Source organism: Schistocerca piceifrons, chromosome 8 (genome assembly GCF_021461385.2).
Source record: "Schistocerca piceifrons isolate TAMUIC-IGC-003096 chromosome 8, iqSchPice1.1, whole genome shotgun sequence".
NCBI lineage: Eukaryota > Metazoa > Arthropoda > Insecta > Orthoptera > Acrididae > Schistocerca > Schistocerca piceifrons.
In genome coordinates, this window is record NC_060145.1 from 66,149,582 (window position 1) to 66,174,505 (window position 24,924).

The following is a 24,924-nucleotide window of genomic DNA, read 5'->3' on the forward strand; positions in this document are numbered from 1 at the left end:
GGTTCATCTGTAAAGGAGACCGCTTATAAAACACTGATACGACCTATTCTTAAGTTCTCCTCGAGCGTTTGGGATCCCTATCAGGTCGAATTAAGGGAGGACATAGAATCAATTCAGATTTGTTACTGGTAGATTTGATCATCATGCGAGTGTTACGGAAATGCTTCAGGAACTCGGGTGGGAGTCTCTAGAGGAAAGGAGGCATTCTTTTCGTGAATCGCTATTGAGGAAATTTAGAGAACCAGCATTTGAGGCTGACTGCAGTACAATTTTACTGCCGCCAACTTATATTTCACGGAAATACCACAAAGATAATATAAGAGAGATTAGGGTTCGTACAGAGGCACATAGGCAGTCATTTTTCCCTCGTTCTGTTTGGGAGTGGAACAGGGAAAGAAGATGCTAGTTGTGGTACGAGGTATCCTCCGCCATGCACCGTATGGTGGACTGCGGAGTATGCATGTAGATGTAGATGTAGAAGACGCTAGCTCAAGCCATCAACGCCATACCCGGAATGGAACACATGGAGGAAGAACTCGTGGTTATGTCCCCCAGTCAAAACATAGCAGCCATAGACAAAATACTAAATGAAGTAGGAGTACTTGTGGTGCCACCGCCAGACACCACACTTGCTAGGTGGTAGCCTTTAAATCGGCCGCGGTCCGTTAGTATACGTCGGACCCGCGTGTCGCCACTATCAGCGATTGCAGACCGAGCGCCGCCACACGGCAGGTCTAGAGACACTTCCTAGCACTCGCCCCAGTTGTACAGCCGACTTTGCTAGCGATGGTTCACTGACGAATTACGCTCTTATTTGCCGAGACGATAGTTAGCATAGCCTTCAGCTACGTCATTTGCTACGACCTAGCAAGGCGCCATTAGCAGTTACTATTGATGCTGTAAAACATGTACCGTCAAGAGCGATGTTCACCAATTGCGGATTAAAGTTAAGTATTCCAGCAGCTACGTACGTTCTTTGCTACTATAAAGTCCTTGTCCTGTTCCAGACCTCACGCCAGCCTGCGTGAGCTTAAACGCGTGCCTTTCAGCTTCCTCATAGTGGCTTGGCTGTCTTGCCAAGCCACAACAGTACTTCATTGCTCTGTTAACTGTCATTAGATGGTACCCCATTTAGCTTTCCATATAACTAGCCTTGAAGCTAAAGTGTACCTCGTAAATTATGAAAATAGACTTGCAGAGAGCATCTAATCCAGTTAAGGACTTGCAAATACGAACTCTCCAAGAGAAGGCCGAGAAATTGAAGGATGAAAATAGTGAACTCAGCGTAGCGAACCAAGACTTGCAAAAACAAATTACAGAATTACTTTATAAAGTTACACAACAAGCCCAGACAGAAGCACAGACACTGACGTAGGCTGCCGCCTCAACAATAGAGCCCAAAACCAAAGAGGCGTGCGGAACAGAACTGGCTAAAACAAAACACGCCACAACATCATGTTTCAGATCGAAAGCAAATCAAGACGCCAAAGCTGTGCGACAGATTACCACCAAGAACATGAACCCGAGGAAAGGAAATCTGCATATCAAGTCAATCAGAACCCACCAGACTGCAGTTATAATAGAAACGGCAATACAGAAGGATTGTCGAAAAATAGTACAGAACTCGAAGGACCTGCACACCATTGTCTATGAAGGGCTGCGAAGACACAAGCCACTCGTGGCGGTACATTACTTGCCCAATATACTTACCGACGAGGAATTTCCAGAAAGCCGTTATGAGCAGAATGTTAGTGGTGACATCACGAAAGTTGACTTCGACAGAGAACAAAGGAAGGTTTAAAAAAGGGCCTAATGGATGGGATTTCAATCATCACGTACTGGATGTCAGCCATCACGTGTACAGAGCTCTAACACAAAACCAAAGAGTCTACATAGACTTCGAATCACTGTCTGTGAAAGACTGTACAGTAGTAAATTAGTGTTTTAAGTATTGTGACCTTGGACATACGACTAAAATCTGCAGAAAGGCCTACTTTACGTGTGCAAAGTGTGGCAGCCAAGGAGACAAGTGCACTGAGTACACGTCCACCGAGGCTTGAGTCTGCATACCCTGCAAATACAGAGGCCGTGTCTGCCAAGACAAAAGGAGGTGACTGTCAAACCAATAAACAGTTATATCACATACAACACGTAAATACAAATCACCACCAACAGTACAAAGAAGCTACCAAAGAGCAGTTTCCTGGGGAAGGCAAATGAGTCTTCTGCCAGAGAATTAACACACTCAACGACGTTACAGGATGGCTGTATTAACACGACAGAATATATAGACGACAAGACAGTCGTGGCTCCATCCACTACGAGTTGGCAAGGATATCAGCATACAATTATACTACTGGATAAACTTCCAAATAAAATTAACCCAGAGGACAGATTAGTTGGAAGTTGAACTTACATATATCGCACACAAGAAAATGTACAAACAGAACTGACACACTCGTACACAACTGAAACCAACTGAACTACATCACATCACACATACACAAGACGCACACAAACCGGAATCACCATCACATCGAAAACCATACGACACACACAAATGTGAATAAAACATCAAACCAGTCAAATCTGTCCCCGGAGAAAAGAAACAAGAAATAGATAGATACACAGAGCCTGAATCAATAGAATCCGAAACAACCATACGAAACCCAGAACTACTGAACCCAGAGTTATAATCGTTGACAAATTAGATACAGACAAATTTGAAGGAGACACATGTGAAATTTGGAACGATGTCGACGTGCATCTAGAAACTACCATCACTCCAAACATCAACGAAGACATCATAAGTCATGCAGTCAGTCCAACACAAATCACCACCATCGCTGACACCACACCAGCAAGCACCACCAACATCAGTGAAAAACGTGTGAAGGAAAAAAGTGTTGAAGAAGCGTGTAACCGTGTTACATTCTAAATAGATCTTAGAATCTCGTCCGATGAACGACCAACACCAAACAATAATCCATCTATTAACACCACAGAAACCGCAACAGCAAACAGTACCAACAAGAAGCCAGCTATACATAATTATGATAATTCAGAATTTAATTTACTTTTAAGCAGACTACAAAGAAAAGAGACATTGCGGACAGTGCAGTGGATGCTACTTAAATTGTGCAATCCAAAAAAGGATTCTCTCTGTTTTCCTGTAACAGAGCAGACAGACACAATCATCCTAAGGACAGAGACTATCCCTACAGCAGCAGAGCACTGCTCGAACTCAGGCTCCAGGTCTGCCTGTGCAGGTCAGAATTATTCGGCTTGGGTAAAATATATACAGGTCATGTAAGAACACACAGACGAACATAGTTCTCTTACTCACAGTGAAAGGTACCTGGTACCTGGTACCTGGTACCTGGAGGAAGCAGACGTGTGGTGACAGCTGTAAGGTAGGTCGCACTCGCTGCCCCAGACCAAACCTTAGCACGTAAATGAGAGAAGATGTATAATGATTTCAAATTGGTTTTGTTAGATAATATTCAGAGTTAGGATTTGTATATCCAAAGTTTGACACAGTAAGCATTTGGTAAAATTTTTGCAAGAGTGTTTTCTTGCTACAGTAGGTTTTGTGTATCACTTAAAATTTTAACAACATATATATATATATATATATATATATATATATATATATATATATTGAGATTAACATTGTGCTTCTAACAGCCTGAATCATAATCCAAATCCTTTGCTTAAATTGAATATGAAAATGAGTAGTAGAGTAAAGTTATCCACCAATGAAAGAACCAAGTAAACATCGGGGCTGAAAGTTAATTTTCCAGTACCATCTTAATGCCATTGCACAAACGGCATTATTCTCTTAAATTTTATTGCTGAGTCAAATACATGTTGCATTTCTGGCAAAATGGAGGAGTGCAAGAAACAAGTTCACAGACGCAATCAGATGCAGGTTGCTGAATAATTAATTTAGAACAAGCTTAACAATGATACTTTCAACAGATAGGCAGTAAATATTTTGTATATGTAAAACACACAGATGTGAAATGAATGTATTACAACGTAATACAAAAAATAGTACTGAAGTCAGCGCCGAAATACCGAAAATAGCACAATATTTGCAGGCAGACATCGTATGCTCACAAGAACCTTGAAATAGCGAAGGACAACTCACATGTCTATGAAAACTTGTCATCATATTGACAAGCAGCAATTACTGTAAGGCTGCAATAGTAATTTTCAATAGCACTTATAGTTAAGGTACTGCAGTTATGCAATCAACATTTACTTACCATAGATATAACTAATGGGAATGTTATATGATTTACAGCATCGAATACAGCCATCAAGTACGACCTTACACAGGCCACGTCAGAGACCTAGCAATGTATGCTATAGGCAAAAATTTAGTGACGTCTGCTGACATTAATTCAAGGTCCACCCTCTGGAACTCAGACAGAACACGACACAATCACCGACCTAATGCAAGAAAGACAACTATATGTAATGGACACAGAGGGACCTATACCAACATACGCAGGTTTCGATGGTACAACCAATATTATAGACTTTACGCTAGCAAGAAATGCAGCAATGACATGCATAACAAACTGGACAGTACACATCAATATAACCAGTAGTGACCTCAGTGTCATGACATACATACCAACACAGTCAGAACATAACTACCAAATCAACACCAGACGAGGTATTGTTCCAAAAGTATACGGGAACACAGTAACGGAATTATCCAGTAAAATGATCTAGGAGATATCAGTGGAGGTATCAGAATGAGATTTTCACTCTCCAGCGGAGTGTACGCTGATATGAAACTTCCTGGTAGATTAAAACTGTGTGCCAGACCGAGACTCGAACTCGGGACCTTTGCCTTTCGCGGGCAAGTGCCCTATCAACTGAGCTACCCGAGAACGACACACGCCCCGCCCTCACAGCTTTACTTCTGCCAGTATCTCGTCTCCTACCTTCCAAATTTTACAGAAGCTCTCCTGAGAACCCTGCAGAACTAGCACTCCTGAAAGAAAAGATATTGCGGAGACATGGCTTAGCCACAGCCTGGGGGATGTTTCCATAATGAGATTTTCACTCTGCAGGGTTCGCAGGAGACCTTCTGTAGAGTTTGGAAGGTAGGAGACGAGATACTGGCAGAAGTAAAGCTGTGAGGAGGGGGCGTGAGTCGTTCTCGGGTAGCTCAGTTGGTAGAGCACTTGCCGGCGAAAGGCAAAGGTCCCGAGTTCGAGTCTCGGTCCGGCACACAGTTTTAATCTGCCAGGAAGTTTCAATGGAGGTATCGATTACAGAGCACACAAACTAACACGGGTAATACAACATTCACGAAACACATCAGTACCGAGAGCATAGAACACAAAACGCTCACCAATACCATGGACCAACAAACTGATGACACTCAAACGAGATGCCAAACGCAAATGAAAATTATATTAAAGGGCGATGCTAGATAGAGACGGATGCATAAGGCTTGAAGCATGTGGATGTGCACAAGACAGCTCTGAATGGCCAGAGCTTTATGACCACCTGCCTAATAGCCGGTAAGTCCATCTTTGGCATGGATAACACCGGCGACGTGGCGTGTAGGCAATGAGGCCCTGGTAACTCGCAGGAGGGAGATGTCACTACATCCATACACACAAGTCACAAGCTTCCCAAAAATTTTAGGGGAGGGGGCAATGGGCACTGATGCAATGTTCAATCACATGTACCAACATAATGTAAACAAAATTTTATTTATTTACACGCTGCCTTTGTGTCAGCCAGGGAAATTTGTCCTGTACTTTTATATCTGTTGTTTATTCATATCCTTATGCTTCATTTAGAACGTGTGTTGAAGGAGAACTGATGAGCACGGTGCATGCAGTACATGTTTTCCCAAGTTGTTCCTTGTATTTCTTTAATACTTAGGTTGGAACTTAAATAGTGGCAACACTGCTGTGGGGCCACTACGCAATGGAACCTACTATTGTCGCTGACAGCACACGTTGTTGACATACCTACCTTTCCTCCGAGAAATGGACTCGCCCGTCCCACGTCACCGGGGTGTAAACAGTCGAGGGAAACAGTCACTTGTGAGTGAGCGGTGTAACGTAACGGTGTCACTATTCGAAACAGGAACAACGGAGCTGGATCAAGATTGAACGTGCCAGAGGTCGTATAGAACGACGGTGTCGTCAAGGTCTTCGAGAGGCGTGCGGGGAGTCGGCACTGCCTTACAGAACAGTGGCACGTTGGGTAAAAGCCGTCAACGAAGGTCGGCAAACTGTGGCAGACATGCATCGGACGCTAGTCCCTGAAGAAGTGCATGCTGTTACCGCGTCAGTGGACAGTGATCGACGCCATACGATTCGTGAGGTCGCCCACCAAACCGGATTAGCGCATTCGGCTGTGCTTCGCATCCTGAAGGAACGCCTGGGCATGCGAGAAATTGCATCACAATGGCTTCCGCATGACTTGACGGAAATGCTGAAATGGATGCGTTACGACGCTGCTCAGACGCACTTGGAGCGCTATGAGCGCGAAGGAGAGGCTTTCTTACGCCATATTGTAACACTGGACGAGACATGGACTACATCGTACGAGCCAAAACTGAAACGCCAATCCAACGAATGGCGTCATTAAGGGTCGCCGCGAAAGTCGAAAGTTCGTCAGAGGCCCAGTATGGTAAAAGTTATCGTGATTCTCGTGCACGACTGTGATGGTGTTATCCTAACGCATTACATTCCTCCATGGTAGACCGTCAATGCACAGTATTACTGTTCGTTTTTGGAGCACCACCTGCGACCAGCTTTGCTGCGCAGCCCACCCGTCATTTTGCACGGCAATGGGCGGGCGCATACAGCGCAAGCTGTGGCTGCTCTGTTCGGTCGATGGGACTGGTAAGTACTGTGCCATCCACCATACTCCCCTGACTTAAGTCCTTGTGACTTTGATTTGATTCCGAAGATGAAGTAACCACTTCGTGGCATTCGCTTCAGAACTGTTCCAGAGATTCGATAGCCAGTAGACTGCTCCATTCACGCCATTAACAGAACAGGCTCTGCTAACGGTATATTACGCCTTCCACGTCGCTGACAACGGGTTCTACACAACGCTGGTGACTACTTTGGAGGGCAGTAACAGGCGCAAACATGTAACTCTTCTGCATCGGTTGTGAATAAATAGTTGTCACTATTTAAGTTCCAACCCTCATATTTAAGTGTACCAGACAAAGAATCAGAATTACAATGCGTTGAACAATACACATAAATTTTATAATAAATTGCTTTAATTCAGTTTTCAGTTTTTTCGTTACTCGCATCAAAGAGATTTACAAAAATTATATCATTTATGTGTTAAAAATTACATTATTTTCTTATTTTAATTGTTGTGCTATGACTGAATATAGCTACGTATACAGTACTCCATGTGATTCATAAAAATGCAATTAGTCGATGTAGGTGTGACGTACGAGGTTCCCATTTTGTAACAAGATTCTCCTATGAAAAATATCGGAGCAATGTCTCCAAACCTCTCTACCATCATCAACATTCTGGAGAGTAGACCCGCAGCAAAGGGTTTTCATTCCTTCAAGACAACCTGTTTATAGTAGTTGGCTGATCAAATATAGTTTACAATTTACAAAATTTACATGAGTCTCGCAGAGAGATAAACATAGACAGAAACTTAATTTTAAGCAGTCACATACATACAGAATATAAACCTAGTAGTACTTCACGAGTAAATCAAGTTACCAACACAAAGTTTACGGCATGTGATGGTGCACAAAGAAACGAGTATTTTGTTGTGTCGTTAATACTTTTACTATCTGGTTTAAGAACAGACTTACGTACTCTTAACGGCATTCGAGAGCCCTTGGAAAGCGAAACAGTGCAGTGAAACGGTCTACAGGAAAAAAATGGGAGTTACGTTCAACTTATAATTTTAGACTGTCAGTCTTGTGTAATTTCCGCCCTATAATGTAATGTTTACATAGCAGTGGCAGTGTAACAGAGCTATTCTAGCAACGATTACTAATACTGCGGGATTCCCGCACTATTTACGACATCTTATACATTAAAGAAAGAAGCAAATGAGTACACGACTTACACATACGCATGCACAGCAGAATCAAGTATATTTAAAGATTATACAGATATACTGAAATTATGCTAATGTGGCATGGTTCCTACAGACATTTACCTGTTTCATGAGATATGTGTAACAGGCACAAATAATGTCCTGTGTTGGAAACATTGCCATGACAATAACTTATATAGTTGCAAATGAAGCAGCACCTGTGACTTGCATAACAGTACGTAACTTAGTTCCTGGCTCCCGTGAGACGCATTTCTGGACGTTCCTCGCACTTCTTTGCAACTCTTCCCAGTACACAGCTCTAAAAAAGTCATACATAGAGCGAGCTGAAAAATAAAAAGTAATGCACGACGTGTGAGCTGTAACGGTGGCGGTCCATTTTTGCAGGTGCTGCACGTGGAACACTGGCTACACACGACGTGTCACTGCGCCGTCAGAGGTTGGAAGCTGAGCACCAGCGACCCTTCTGGTCTTCGGATGAAGTTCCTGGGGTCCAGAGGCAGCGGGACTGGCGTGTACGCCGTGGGGCCGACGACGAAGTTGCTGAGGATGTGCGCCAGGCCGAGACGCACCTGCATCTGACCCGCCCTCATCCCTGAAAAAAAAAAAAAAGGTGTGTTTGTAAGACTATGGAGAAATTTACGGTTGGTGTATAAGTTCATGATGATTTTCCACAAGATTAATAAACATAACAGGCGCACATCAGCAACATATTCTCATTCACTGTTTACAACAGTTTGCCACCGCTGGGGTAATTTTCGATTCCCACGACTATAGAAATCACGACTACACTGACATGAACCATTGTGTATTAATGCATTGAAATGATTTTCATCAAACGCCGAAGATCTTTCTGATCATGGAGAGTCTCTAATGTCAAAACGGTTCTACTTTAAAAGGAGAAATCCATTTTCTGTCAGTGCTGTGGCCCCCACAAGAATACGTCGGAAATGGGGGATAATGCCATTGGACAGGGCGTGAAAAGAAAATGATTTTCTCCTTTTAAGGACGATCATTTGATGTTAGCGACTCAATATTGAAGAAGACTTTCGCGGTTTGATGAATATCGTTTAAACGCAATAATCTACAATGATCCACATCGGCGTGCTCGAGATATGGCGAATGTGATGAACTCTCTCCACCTGGCACTCCATTTTCTAGCACCTACAGCTCCACTCACTATCTTCAAGTGATAAAATGACAATCTGTAAGCTAAAATAGTAACAGTCATCTACAAACTGACAATCGGTAAATGAATCTGTACCAACGTCCAAAAGAAAAACCCTACCAACTTATCCAACAAACCTAATATAAGATAATAACGTAAGATAGATGGTGACTTTGCCGAAAGGGAACAAAGTGTATGAAACGATCCTTTAGAGGAAAAGGAGCGAGAAAGGTCATACAGCACTCCTACATGAAGGTACAGATAACAGATCTTTGACAGCGTAGGTTTTAGTGATTCAAATGCCCTTGAGAACATGCTAGGTAAGGGGAATTTTCTGCCTCTACCGTTGTTTTAGCTCCATACTCAAGAGAGCAGTCAGCTGGAGCAGCGTAATATAGCAGCCACATAGTCCTTTGTACCTTCACCGGCACGTCATCCAGCAGGGGAAGCAGTGTCATCTACATCTACATCTACATCCATACTCCGCAAGCCACCTGACGGTGTGCGGCGGAGGGTACCTTGAGTACCTCTATCGGTTCTCCCTTCTATTCTAGTCTCGTATTGTTAGTGGAAAGAAGGATTGCCGGTACGCCTCTGTGTGGGCTCTGATCTCTCTGATTTTATCCTCATGGTCTCTTCGCGAGATATACGTAGGAGGGAGCAATATACTGCTTGACTCCTCGGTGAAGGTATGTTCTCGAAACTTCAACAAAAGCTCGTACCGAGCTACTGAGCGTCTCTCCTGCAGAGTCTTCCACTGGAGTTTATCTATCATCTGCGTAACGCTTTCGCGATTACTAAATGATCCTGTAACGAAGCGCGCTGCTCTCCGTTGGATCTTCTCTATCTCTTCTATCAACCCTATCTGGTACGGATCCCACACTGCTGAGCAGTACTCAAGCAGTGGGCGAACAAGCGTACAGTAACCTACTTCCTTTGTTTTCGGACTGCATTTCCTTAGGATTCTTCCAATGAATCTCAGTCTGGCATCTGCTTTACCGACGATCAACTTTATATGATCATTCCATTTTAAATCACTCCTAATGCGTACTCCAAGATAATTTATGGAATTAACTGCTTCCAGTTGCTGACCTGCTATATTGTAGCTAAATGATATGGGATCTTTCTTTCTATGTATTTGCAACACATTACACTTGTCTACATTGAGATTCAATTACCATTCCCTGCACCATGCGTCAATTCGCTGCAGATCCTCCTGCATTTCAGTACAATTTTCCATTGTTACAACCTCGCGATATACTACAGCATCATCCGCAAAAAGCCTCAGTGAATTTCCGATGCCATCCACAAGGTCATATATGTATATTGTGAATAGCAACGGTCCTACGACACTCCCTTGCGGCACACCTGAAATCACTCGTACTTCGGAAGACTTCTCTTCACTGAGAATGACATGCTGCGTTCTGTTATCTAGGAGCTCTTCAATCCAATCACACAACTGGTATGATAGTCCATATGCTCTTACTTTGTTCATTAAACGACTGTGAGGAACTGTATCGAACGCCTTGCGGAAGTCAAGAAACACGGCACCTACCTGGGAACCCGTGTCTATGGCCCTCTGAGTCTCGTGGACAAATAGCGCGAGCTGGGTTACACCTGATCGTCTTTTTCGAAACCCATACTGATTCCTACAGATTAGATTTCTAGTTTCCAGAAAAGTCATTATACCCGAACATAATACGTGTTCCAAAATTCTACAACTGATCGTCGTTCGAGATATAGGTCTATAGTTGTGCACATCTGTAGGAAGTGCAGACATGCCTCGTCTGTGAGGCGTTGTGGGAGGATAACTGGTCCCACGAGAGGGGGAGGATAATACCACTGGACAGGGCGTAGAAAGAAAATGATTTTCTCGTTTTAAGGAGGATCATTTGACGTTAGTGAGTCTATATTCAAGAAGACCTTCGCGGTTTGATGAAGATCGTTTAAACGCAATAATCTACAACGTTCCATATCGGCGTGCCCGAGATCTGGCGAATGTGATGAACTGGGACCATTCCACCAACGTGCGACAGTTGCGTGCAGTGGGGAAGGTTCGAAAGTCTGGTGTATGGGCACTGCATTCTGTAAGCGAAAATCACAGAAATCAGCGGGAGGCTATATGAGAATCTCTGCTTGCTCGTCATCAATTGGCTAGTGAACAACACAGACCATTCCTATCCCGTATCGTTACCGGTGGCTAGAAATGGTGGCTTTATGCTAACGGAAGGAAAGGAATGGTTGAGCTCCCCCCCCCCCCCCCAAAAAAAACCAACTCTCTGTACAAAGACCTGTACACATCCACAAAAGATAATGTATGCATCTGGTAGGACAGCGACGGTGTGGTGTTCTACGAACTGGTTCCGTCCAAGCTGTAACTTCACTACTGACGTTTATTGCCAACAACTGAGACGCCCTGCAGACGCAGTCCAACAACAACAAAGACCAGCAAAACAGCGGGAAGCCGGCCGAAGTGGCGGAGCGGTTCTAGGCGCTACAGTCTGGAACCGCGCGACCGCTACGGTCGCAGGTTCGAATCCTGCCTCGGGCATGGATGTGTGTGATGTGCTTAGGTTAGTTAGGTTTAAGTAGTTCTAAGTTCTAGGGGACTGATGACAACAGCAATTAAGTTCCATAGTGCTCAGAGCCATTTTTTGAAACAGCGGGAAGTGCTGCTACTCCATGATAACGCCCGCCCGCATTGTAATAGACCGACAGAAAACCGTAGAGAGCAGTTGGGTTGGGAAGTCGTTTCCCACGCCCCTTAGTCAGATGGTTCAAATGGCTCTGAGCACTATGGGACTTAACATCTGAGGTCATCAGTCCCCTAGAACTTAGAACTACTTAAACCTATCTAACCTAAGGACATCACACACATCCATGCCCGTGACAGGATTCGAACCTGCGACCGTAGCGGTCGCGCGGTTTCAGACTGAAGCCCCTAGAACCGCTCGACCACACCGTCTGGCGCCCCTTAGTCACTTCATCTGATACCTATCTGTCGTGTTTATTAAACTTATGGAAAAACGGTACGAACATATGAACAAAACTAGAGTAATGAAGCATAAAATTGATACAGCATAGCAACATAGTGGAGGAAGACAAACTAGTGAAACAAGTAGTCAGTACAACAGGAAAGAGAGATGTAGGACGACTGAGGACTGAATGGCTCTGCTGGCCGCTGTGGCCGAGCGGTTGTAGGCGCTTCAGTCCGGAACCGCGCTGCTGCTACGGTCGCAGGTTCGAATCCTGCCTCGGGCATGGATGTGTGTGATGTCCTTATGTTAGTTAGGTTTAAGTAGTTCTAAGTCTAGGGGACTGTCGACCGCAGATGTTAAATCCCATACTGTTCAGAGCCATCTGAACTGAATGGCTCTAGTGAAGACGGAACAGGCTGTAAGCAGCAGAAGAAGTAGATTATGACGACCTTCTATGTCTGTTTCATCGTGTGACGTCCTTAATGTAGTATGCTGCACCCGGTAACTTAGTGATCTGGTGATGAATCCACTTAATGATCCAAGAAAGTTTCCAGAAATAACTCATATAATGCACGTAACTTGTTATGCGAGTGACGGAAGTACAGTACTTACCGATGCACTGCCTGGGCCCGTCGCCAAAGGGCATGTAGGTGTAGTTGGGCCGCCCCTTGGAGTTCTCCTCGCTGAACCTGTCTGGCATGAAGCGGTGCGGCTGCTGCCAGAACTTGGGGTCGTAGTGCAGGCCCAGCACCGAGACCACCACCCCAGTGTCCTTGGGCAGCACCACGGACGTGCCGGGGATCTGGTAGTCACGCGTCGAGCGCCGGTCCAGGAAGTTGACCACGGGGTACATGCGGAGGGCCTCTGCGAGCAGCACACGTAAGGGAGTCCGTCAGCAGAGCTGTCGTACTATTCTGTCCAATCCTCCGCCATTTTTGTAGATCTGTTCACGTGTAATTTAACAGACACAGTGTGCTTCAACATATAATTGCTTCAAATTATCTTCCTCTTTTCGTATCAGTTATTTCACTTTTAGCGTACCTTGTTAAGTCCTCTAGTGAGATTAAAGTTTTCGCATCGAGTTTCCTTTTTTCGAAATTATCACCAACATTACTAACATTTGTCGGAAGTCACAATCAGCTCTCATTCACAGTGACGTAACAAATTTTTGTGGAGGATAGCTAAAAGCAACTAATACCATCTAACTCGGTACGAAAGCACTGCATAACTTAATTTTTGACACTTTCTTTAAAAAAGGAGCAGTTAGGGTAGCCCAGTCGAAGGAAAAACTTGTTGCATCGTAAAAATTATGTTATATTATTATTATTATTATTATTATACTTTCCTTTCTCAGACATTATGTCTGGTTCAAAATCGAAGGTGACGCGGACCTTGATGAAGCGTGACTTTCTTTTAACTGTACGGTATATGTTACATTGCATTTAGCAACTTTCGGGTAATTGAACATGTGTCAATAATTACAGATTTCTATAGTTGTATATATACGTTTGGATGTAGCTGTATTGCGTTGATGTTCTGGTGGATATTGTGTGGTATGACTCCTGTAGTTGATAGTATAATTGGTATAATGTCAACTTTATCCTGATGCCACATGTCCTTGACTTCCTCAGCCAGTTGGATGTATTTTTCAATTTTTTCTCCTGTTATATTCTGTATATTTGTTATATTGGGTATGGATATTTCGATTAGTTGTGTTAATTTCTTCTTTTTATTGGTGAGTATGATGTCAGGTTTGTTATGTGGCGTTTTTTTTATCTATTGTAGTGGTTCTGTTCCAGTATAATTTGTATTCATCATTCTCCAGTACATTTTGTGGTGCATACTTGTATGTGGGAACGTGTTGTTTTATTAGTTTATATTGTATGGCAAGTTGTTGATGTATTATTTTTGCTACATTGTCATGTCTTCTGGTGTATTCTGTATTTGCTAGTATTGTACATCCGCTTGTGATGTGATCTACTGTTTCTATTTGTTGTCTGCAAAGTCTCCATTTATCTATTGTGCTATTGGGATCTTTAATGATATGCTTGCTGTAATATCTGGTGTTTATTGCTTGATCTTGTATTGCAATCATGAATCCTTATTATTATTATTGTCTTCACTTTCTCAGACGTTAAGTCCGGTTAAAAATGGAGTGACGCGGACCTTGATCAAGCGTCACTTCCTTTTAAATGTACGGTATGTGTTATATTGCATTTAGGAACTTTCGGGTAATTGAACATGTATCAATAATTACGGATTTCTGTAGCTGTATATATATGTTTGGATGTAGCTGTATTGCATTGATGTACTGGTGGATATTGTGTGGTATGACTCCTGTAGTTGATAGTATAATTGGTATGATGTCAACTTTATCCTGATGCCACATGTCTTTGACTTCCTCAGCCAGTTGGATGTATTTTTCAATTTTTTCTCCTGTTTTCTTTTGTATATTTGTTGTATTGGGTATGGATATTTCGATTAGTTGTGTTAATTTCTTCTTTTTATTGGTGAGTATGATGTCAGGTTTGTTATGTGGCGTTGTTTTATCTGTTATAATGGTTCTGTTCCAGTATAATTTGTATTCATCATTCTCCAGTACATTTTGTGGTGTATACTTGTATGTAGGAACGTGTTGTTTTAAAAGTTTATGTTGTAAGGCAAGCTGTTGATGTATTATTTTTGCGACATTGTCATGTCTTCTGGGGTATTCTGTATTTGCTAGTATTGTACATCCGCTTGTGATGTGATCTACTGTTTCTATTTGTTGTTTACAAAGTCTGCATTTATCCGTTGTGGTATTGGGATCTTTAATAATATGCTTGCTGTAATACCTAGTGTTTATTGTTTGATCCTGTATTATTATTATTATTATTATTATTATTATTGGTATAAATATTATTATTATTCACGTTTGGGTGCTACTGGACAACAGGAGCATTACCGAGGGGTTTCCTTTTAGCTTTTCTTCTCTCCTATATTACTGTCATTTTGTCAGAATGTAATCTTTTCCGCTCGCCAGACCAAGCTTTCCGCTCGTCTTAGGTCCTACTGCCAGGCCAACGACCCAAACGTTGAATTTATTCTTGAATTTTTTTTTCTATCTGCTATAGCCAGTTGTGTTGCTTCTGATTGCTTTAGGTTTTCTCTAATTTCACCAAAACTTTATTGTTACAATTTTAGCTTTACTGCAGCTTTTATAGAATTCCACAACCTATCTAGTTAATCTTGTTGGTTCCATTCATTTGATATGCCCCTGCAATTTTAGCCTTTCTTTATATCGAAATTAATGCTGGTATGCTTTTCAATATTTTTATTTGGTCTTGACATGTATGTTCTCTTTTCAGTATAATTTGCACCTAAAATTTCCTTGATTAATATTCTTTCTCTTTTATCGATTTCTTCAATGTTTTCTGTTTAAAACTAGTATTTCAGTCCCACAAAGACACTCTCATTTGATGACTCAGTTTGGCGTATTTTGCGATGCATTTTTTGTTATAGATGTCTTTCGTAACCCTGAAAGTTGTTTACACTAAGTGATCACAAATTTCCTAACCAATCTTTTCCACGTTTCTTTCCAGACTGGTTTCGTCTAAATATTTGAAGTGAGAAATTCTCTCGATTTTTACGTATTTAGTTTTTATATCTATGGTCCCCAGGCAGCTGCATGTACTTTTTTCAGTTGATATTTGGAGTCCTAATATCCGTGCTGTTTATTTCAGAGTTTCTGTTGTTTTTACACTACTTGCACTGACATAGAATCACCAGACAGTCTGCAAAAGCTAAGCGTCCTAATACCAGGTCTTTTATTTTGGTTTGTTCGTCAATTTTAAACTTTTATTTTAGGTTTCGGCACTGTTAGATTACTTTTTCTAACACACTGTTGAAATGTAATGGTAGAGTCCATCACCTACTCTCACTCCTGTTGAACTTTCAAAATTTTCCGAAATTTCTCTCCTGAATTCTAACTTAGTGTTTGAATCATTTAGTGTTTCACTAACAACTGCAACGGTTTTCAGGTTAACACCTTCTTTCTCAGAATTTGGGAGAGAGAGTTACAGGCTATTGTTCCTTCCCAGATTTTACAAAACTTTTGACTCGATCTACTTTCTTATTATAAATACGTTGATGCCAGAGAATTAGTTTCAGAACTAAAGGTTGTTCTAGGCAAAACCTATTTGGTATGAAACCTGCTCGATATTCGCCAATTTTGCAGCCAGGTAGCAGCTATACTCATTCCTGGAGACGTTGACGCAGAATGATGTGCGTGACAGGGAGAATGTAAATCCTCCTATAAATCGTAACATTCATTCTGTCTTCCTCTTCATATAGCAACTATATCAAAGGGGTTCTTCATTCTTCTGGAATTTTCTCAATTTGCCAAATTTCTTTTAAGGAATGCGGGTTATCTGGTTATGGAAGACATGCAACAGTTGTCTTCTGGGTTTTAGGGCTACTTGTGGACTACACCTTTCTGTGGGATGAGGGCAATTGAGAAGTTTCATAAATATAATTGTGAAGTTTCTGTAGTTTTCTTGGCTTGTCCGCTTTCCTTCTTGAAGCAGCGATCTTGGGATGGTATCCAGTTAGCTTTGTTCTAAAAGTTTTTATAAACAGACCTGGTATTGTTTGTTTGGAGGTCTTCTTTCGTTTCACGGAGTTGACTACTCTCATATGTCTTTTTTTTTTTTTTGTCTATTTAACTCTGAAGCTTCTTTTCATCTATCCAGGAGCATGCCATGTTCTGATTTGTTAGTTTTCCATGTTTTGAATTTCTCATGTCACGATTATTACTGCCTGCTCACAATCCCCATTCCAACGAAGGATGCTTTCTTCGCCTTGTAAACGATTTTTTTTTTTTTTTAGTTATTTTGAGTCACGGATTGTCCGTTGCGTGTAAAGATATAAATGGTTCAACTTTCTTTCAGAGCCTTGTTTAAATTTGCGGCAGCTGTCTGAGTCTTTATAACCTCTGGTTATGGCTTCAGCATTAGATGACGAAACGCCAGGCACAGAAATGTGCCCTTAAAATGAAATTCATCAAGGACACTACGTACCCGTCACCAACATCATATGGTGGCATGTGAGGCGTAAAGGTAGATGTACCGCTTAGTTGGAATTAAACTGACGTTGTTCTAAGGGCTGCAGTGGAGGCTGTGCATTGCACGCTGCTGACACGACGTAGATACATTCATGCACTCGCGAAGTATGCTGAAAAAAATATAGTTCCACTTTCTACAAACTGGTGAAAATGTAGCGCTGGAAACAGTCAGAAAAATACGGTGTGGGTGCAGGAAAAGGTGAGGAAGGGTCAAACACATGATAACGGTGGTTCTAGCACGTTTATTAGGATGTGGTTGTAAGTTGTTACATGTGTTCAATATGTTTTCCCGACTCAGCAACATACTGCATCCGTAACATGGCATGGTCGACAGTTGCTCACAGCATTCCAGTGTAATTACAACGATATGTCGTCGTATGCTATCCTTCAGATCAGAAAGAATCCGAATGCATCCCTGATAGAGACGATCTTTCAGGTATTCCAACAACCACTAGTGACGAGGATTTAGGTCGGGGGAATTGGGAGGCCACACGTTTTCAAATCGCCTAGAGATGAGGCGGTCGTCACCAAAAGTTTCTCGAAGCCAATTTTTCACCTAGCAAGAGAAATGAGGTGTCATCCTATCTTGTATGAAAATAATTGTGTGGACACAGTTGCGTTTATGCAAAGCTGGAATCACGTATTGTACAAGGAGGTCCTTATAATGTGCAGATGTCACTGTACACCAAACAGGGACCTGAGATACCTTCTCCTCGAAGAAAAACGGACCCAAAGTGAAGGAGCTTAAGAAACCACGCCACACAGTCACATAACTTTAGTGCACTGGATTCTCCTGCACAACATGCGGGGGAGAAGAACCTCATATGCGACCATTCTGTGCATTCACGTTAGAGTTCAGAGTAAAATGTGCCTCGTCCGTCCAAAGAATTTTCCCCAGCCACGTGACATCCATTTCCATGAGTGCCAAAAAACGAAAGGTGGAGTCTTTGTAGACTGTCTGGGGGCTGCATTTGGCGCACATCCTGAATCCTGTAGTGATATCGGTGTAAAATGCGTCGCAAAATTTTTCGAACAGCTGATTGCTGGAGAGACAATTTCCGTGATGCAGCTTGAGCACTGGCTGCAGAATCTGAGGCATCAACAACTTCATCAACATCTGTCATGGGAATGGGCCGCCTCTCTCTTCCTGCTGCACTACCTAACTCACTTGTTTCTACAGATTTCTTGATCACATTCTTTGGCCCATTTATTGACATGGAGCCTCTTCGCAGCTGTCTCTGTCGGCGATATTCCAGAAATGTAGCGCTGCTATTGCCAGCTTTCTGATTAAACAACTTTACCAGAAGTGCAGTGTCTTTCTTCTCAACAGTCACTGCGTTTTATATAGTAAACCTCAACCTTCCTAACACTTTACACCAACAGTCACTCCACAAAAGAAATCAACACATGTCGCCAAGAGACAAACAGTGTACGGTCTCCAAAACAGGAAAGATTTCACATTTACAGCGCCGTGTTTTCACCTGGTGGCAGGAAGTGGAACTACTATTTCTTCAGCGTACTCTGGCAGTGCATCGATTAACGAGCATACCTACGATGCCTCAAGCATCCTGCGACGTACAGTATACATCCTGCACTGCAGCAGTCGGAACAATGTCAATTTAATTATAATTACCCAGTGGGTGTTGTGTGGTGATTTGTAAGTATTATTTGTAGCTACAGATTTGTGTGTTTCCTTAAAGCTCTAGAGGATAAAAGAATAAATGACGAGACACTCACCGTTGACGGTGTTTATGAGGTCGGTCATCTCCGCGACCGCTTCATACGTGATGCCGCCATGCTTGGCGGCCACCTCCTTCACTTGCTGTCGGATGCGCTGCTGCAGTTCCTGGTTCAGGGCCAACTCGTACAGTGTGAACATCATGGTCGAGGCGGAGGTCTCGAAGGCGGCCGACAGGAAGGTCAGCACTTGCGCCACAACGTCCTTCTGGTCGAATTCTGGTCACAAAAAGAAACAAAGGTTCTACGTCTCCACTGTCTCTCACTGAACAAATTATTTCACCTGCTTCATTTGTAATGACATTTCGTAATGGCCAATAACACTCCTTCATTAACGTCACCGAAACGTCCGACGTGCCGAGCAAAGTGGCACAGCGGTTAGCACACTGGAGTCACATCTGGAAAGATGTCAGTTAAAATCCCCATAGAGCCGCCACAGTTCGTTTTTCCGTGATTTTTCTAAACAAGTCGAGGTAAATGCCAGGGTGGTTCCTTCATAAAGGATGGCCGCCTTCTTTTCTCATCAAGCAGGGTGACACACAGGAGTTAGTATACTTTCATTTGGCTGTTATGAGTTTTTACGTATAGTACACCAATATAACAAATAACCTAAACTAATATTTCGTTGTTTAATCGACATAAACTTCAAAATGTCTACCGACGATCTCCTATATTAATTAATGAGTGAATAAAATTTTCCCACCGTCTCACTGTAACACTTGTTGTCTGTTGAACAGAAGGGCGTGAAGCTAGGACCCCACCATCAAATTCCTCTTCCGAGCTTACAGGGGTTTCGTGTAACAACGGTTTGAAGTAACCCCTCCGTAATACGTAGTGTTGCACAGCTAATGAAGTGGAACGATCACGTAATGTCGATGGTTGGGAAGGTTTATTTGGAGAATTCTAGAAGAGCCAAGGCAGTGTGAAAGCAACAAGATGCTTCATCGTCAATATGTACCGCCTGGTAATGAAATACAGTGACAGGAACATACATGAGTAAATGTTAGCCAGCCACTGTTCCATTCGCCTCGTTGTGAAAAGTAATACTCAGGAAAGCGAAACTGAGATTATCAAAACATCCATTAGAGCTGTTGAACTTCTGAAAGCTTAGTTTGTGGATGAGGGACATTACATATTTTTTGTCCAAGAACTTCACGGTAAGATATTATGTAACTTTTAAAACGTAACTGTCGTCACAGACCAAAGCAGATTATTTATGCGTAAGAAAAAGCAGCTACGAGGTACATTAATTATGTTCTTGCTGCTACCACACCTAATCTATTTGTCTTTCAGCTGACTGAAAATATCACACTGAGGTGCATTATTCCAATTCGTGTAATCGCAACTTGATGTATAAAAGTCTTATATTTAATTATTGTATATAAGATCTCCAGTTTAGAAAGCATAACAAATTTATGATCCCAAATGATTTAGGTATAGTGCTATTAACGGAGGACACCAGATTAAATAACTTGCCAGATTGGGGCTGAAAAATTGTTCAAAGCTATATACCAGCAAACTGATAGGTCACCAAAAGATAAAGAATGGCAAGGTCAACGCATACCTGTACATTAGTTTTCCTACACATTAGAATTTCAAGGCGCTAAACAGGAATTTCCAACATTGTTTTCCGCATATAGCAGAAGTGGCATACTGTGGTGTGTCAGGAGAGTACGTACTGAATTCCTGACCAGTCTCGTCCACCATGCGCTTCGACTCGTCAAGGACGCGCATCAGCAGGTCGATGCTGTCCTCTCGCACAACGCCGTTTTTCTTGCGGTAGTCCATTGTCTGCAAACAGAGACAGAAAAAGCTCAGAAAGCGGACATGGTAACGTCACACCATACAGTGGCTATAAACGAAACAGCACCTGTCTGAAATCTCTCTGCTTTTATCAGTTCACACCTGGGGAGTCAGCTGTTCAAGAAAAGATATATGAAATTTCGATGCGAAGCTAAATTGAAATCGGCAAAATTTTTGGAGCGTTTCAGTTGTTATGCAGTTAAGCTCAAATATGCGTATTAAGAACCCTTTGACACGGTGGGTCTAAATCAGTTCATTTATTAAAAATAACTTTGTGTAAATCGATTTCTACTCCTTTCATTTGATATGAATTGAACAACGTTGTACTTAATTAAGGAAAAGCATAAATGTTAATTTTGTAAAGTTATTTGCAACAGAGTTTTCACTAAATTTTGTAATAGTTATGCACATCTGCGTAAAGTGTATTTCAATAATTTCGAATCTAGTTATCTAAATGCTCAGACTCTTTGCTTATAACTGTAATGTTTCTCTATCTCTTACTTGGCAGGACGAGAAGTTTATCAGTTGTAACAGAAATGTTTTTGCATTTCTAGGAAGTTGTATTAATGTGAAAGTTGGTTAATTACTGTGGAAGAGTTTGCTTGTTTACTGTGGAATAATGCAGAAGGAAAGAGCTTAAAAAATCCCTCGTTATTTAGGAACAGGCGCTACATTTATAAACCAAACTGAACTTTGTAGATTGTCTATATAAAATTACAAAGCCTGTGCCAACAATCATAAGGGGAGGATAACAACAAAGACAAGTACCAGATTTTAGAGTCTACCAATTACACAAAATGACAAACATCTGTATGGTTAATATGTCATTGGAGATACCATCACTATTGAAATAGCATGTCAAACAGTGTAACTATGAAATTCGTATGCTGATTACGTAATACTTTCACTTCAGGCATAACATTATATAATAGAATTTAGATGCTGGGCAATCGAAGACTTGTAATAACTCATTTTTTGAAGTCATACCTCTTGAGTGGTCTTGGAAAGGAAATCCTCGAGTTCCTTATTGAAGACGTTGACGTTCAGTTTCTCGAACAGCTTGGGCGCCAGCAAGCTCATAGACTGGGCCAGACGGCCCACGAGGTCGTCCCGAAAGATCTTGCTTATGCTCTGCCGCATGGGGGCTTCAGGGTCCTGCAGAGCGCCGCCCTTCACACCCAGAATCGTCGAACAAACCACGTCAATGGAGTAGCACACCATCAGGTCCTGCACATCCACGTTGCTGTCTGCAACAACAAGTTTTAATCTTCAGTCTGAAGGCTGGTCTGATGCGGTCTCCACACAATTGTATCCTGTGCAAGCACCTCTGTACAACTACTGCTACCGACAACGACTTGTACCTTCTTACTGTAATCGGCCCTTGGTCTTCGTCACAGTTTTTCTTCACACACTTTCCTTAATTACTGAATTCACTTCTCCTTTACGCCTCAGGATGTGTCCTATCAAATGATACGTTCTTTTAAGTTTTGTTATTTCTTCACATTCGAATCAGTATCTTTTCATTAGTTACTAGAGTTGCACCCTACCTAAATTACGATTCCATTGTTCAGTTACACAACATAAATGACGTAGTGAGTCGTAGGATTACCGGTCGTATTGGTATCATTAGTAGGAAAAGAAATATCAATGTGAATGAACATGTAAAAGAGAAATTGGAAGTCGACGATATCTCTTTGATTTTTGTTTGTTTGGTTGTGTGTTTTGCACAAAATCAGAACCACATCTCATTCATTGTTAGTCTATAGCGTATTTCATACACTTATCGAATATAAATTGCCTTTTACAAGTAACAAAAATTATTTGACCCCCTAACTTCTGCACTTTCACGTAACCAAAGCAATTACTTTTGATGCAAGTACAGTTTACGTTCACTAACATGTATAATTTGTTATTCTATACTCAATAAAACTTTCTTCATCTTGATCAAAGCAGGAGATTGCTCGTATTAATGATAAATGTGAAATATATTTATGAATAACAGGAAGATACATTCGACGAATTATTGAAGCAACGTGTAATATATCTTTGTTTTTCGTATTTTTTTTTTTTTTTTACTTTTATCTTTTTGTTGAGGAAATAGCATTTTCTAGTGCTATATGATAAATCCATGTTGCATTGCTTTCTTTATTTTTACCACAACATCCCTTTGTTTCAACGTACAAAGCAACAGTTTTCGAATGAGACCTGAATTAAACAGCGAATATTTTAGTTTTGTTATAAATACTGTTTACTTTTAAGTAACAGACAGGAGGATGATTATGTAGAACAAAAATGTTTCGCAGATACCTGACCCTTTATACACTCCTGGAAATTGAAATAAGAACACCGTGAATTCATTGTCCCAGGAAGGGGAAACTTTATTGACACATTCCTGGGGTCAGATACATCACATGATCACACTGGCAGAACCACAGGCACATAGACACAGGCAACAGAGCATGCACAATGTCGGCACTAGTACAGCGTATATCCACCTTTCGCAGCAATGCAGGCTGCTATTCTCCCATGGAGACGATCGTAGAGATGCTGGATGTAGTCCTGTGGAACGGCTTGCCATGCCATTTCCACCTGGCGCCTCAGTTGGACCAGCGTTCGTGTTGGGCGTGCAGACCGCGTGAGACGACGCTTCATCCAGTCCCAAACATGCTCAATGGGGGACAGATCCGGAGATCTTGCTGGCCAGGGTAGTTGACTTACACCTTCTAGAGCACGTTGGGTGGCACGGGATACATGCGGACGTGCATTGTCCTGTTGGAACAGCAAGTTCCCTTGCCGGTCTAGGAATGGTAGAACGATGGGTTCGATGACGGTTTGGATGTTCCGTGCACTATTCAGTGTCCCCTCGACGATCACCAGTGGTGTACTGCCAGTGTAGGAGATCGCTCCCCACACCATGATGCCGGGTGTTAGCCCTGTGTGCCTCGGTCGTATGCAGTCCTGATTGTGGTGCTCACCTGCACGGCGCCAAACACGCATACGACCATCATTGGCACCAAGGCAGAAGCGACTCTCATCGCTGAAGACGACACGTCTCCATTCGTCCCTCCATTCACGCCTGTCGCGACACCACTGGAGGCGGGCTGCACGATGTTGGGGCGTGAGCGGAAGACGGCCTAACGGTGTGCGGGACCGTAGAACAGCTTCATGGAGACGGTTGCGAATGGTCCTCGCCGATACCCCAGGAGCAGCAGTGTCCCTAATTTGCTGGGAAGTGGCGGTGCGGTCCCCTACGGCACTGCGTAGGATCCTACGGTCTTGGCGTGCATCCGTGCGTCGCTGCGGTCCGGTCCCAGGTCGACGGGCACGTGCACCTTCCGCCGACCACTGGCGACAACATCGATGTACTGTGGAGACCTCACGCCCCACGTGTTGAGCAATTCGGCGGTACGTCCACCCGGCCTCCCGCATGCCCACTATAAGCCCTCGCTCAAAGTCCGTCAACTGCACATACGGTTCACGTCCACGCTGTCGCGGCATGCTACCAGTGTTAAAGACTGCGATGGAGCTCCGTATGCCACGGCAAACTGGCTGACACTGACGGCGGCGGTGCACAAATGCTGCGCAGCTAGCGCCATTCGACGGCCAACACCGCGGTTCCTGGTGTGTCCGCTGTGGCGTGCGTGTGATCATTGCTTGTACAGCCCTCTCGCAGTGTCCGGAGCAAGTATGGTGGGTCTGACACACCGGTGTCAATGTGTTCTTTTTTCCATTTCCAGGAGTGTATATCTTCACTCCCTTTCTAGACAGTTCACCGCTTTCGGGTTTTAGGGGAATTTAGTAAGACATTGATTCCGCATGCGAAGAAGGCAATCGTTTATGAGGTAACGCCCGATATTTATGCAACACACAGAACGTTCAGGAATTGCGGGTATGATATTTACTGATCAAAGCTACCAGGAACAGGTTGACGCTCCTTTTTTCGTTTTCCTTACGTTTTATTTTCTTATACAGCATTTTGCATCTTTTCACGCTTTCTTTGCGTGTATGCTTCCATTTTACTAAATTTGTCGACATTCGTTTCTTTTAATGTG

At 42.6% G+C, this 24,924-nt stretch overlaps 1 protein-coding gene across 2 annotated transcripts in view; it reads right to left on the minus strand.

Annotated features, from left to right (window-relative positions):
- Positions 1-7,265: 7,265 nt before the first annotated feature.
- The window catches only part of LOC124711649 (cytochrome P450 6j1-like), a 38,428-nt gene continuing 20,769 nt past the window's right edge, over positions 7,266-24,924 (minus strand). The window contains exons 4-8 of one of the 2 annotated variants that reach the window (XM_047241836.1): positions 21,860-22,119; positions 20,749-20,860; positions 19,070-19,288; positions 12,844-13,095; positions 7,266-8,680 (exon numbers count right to left, since the gene is read on the minus strand). In XM_047241836.1, the coding sequence (XP_047097792.1) occupies positions 8,508-8,680; positions 12,844-13,095; positions 19,070-19,288; positions 20,749-20,860; positions 21,860-22,119 (1,016 nt within the window). In that variant the 3' untranslated portion in view covers positions 7,266-8,507. The remainder of the gene's footprint in view (positions 8,681-12,843; positions 13,096-19,069; positions 19,289-20,748; positions 20,861-21,859; positions 22,120-24,924) is intronic. The other variant, XM_047241835.1, reaches the window with a different exon arrangement.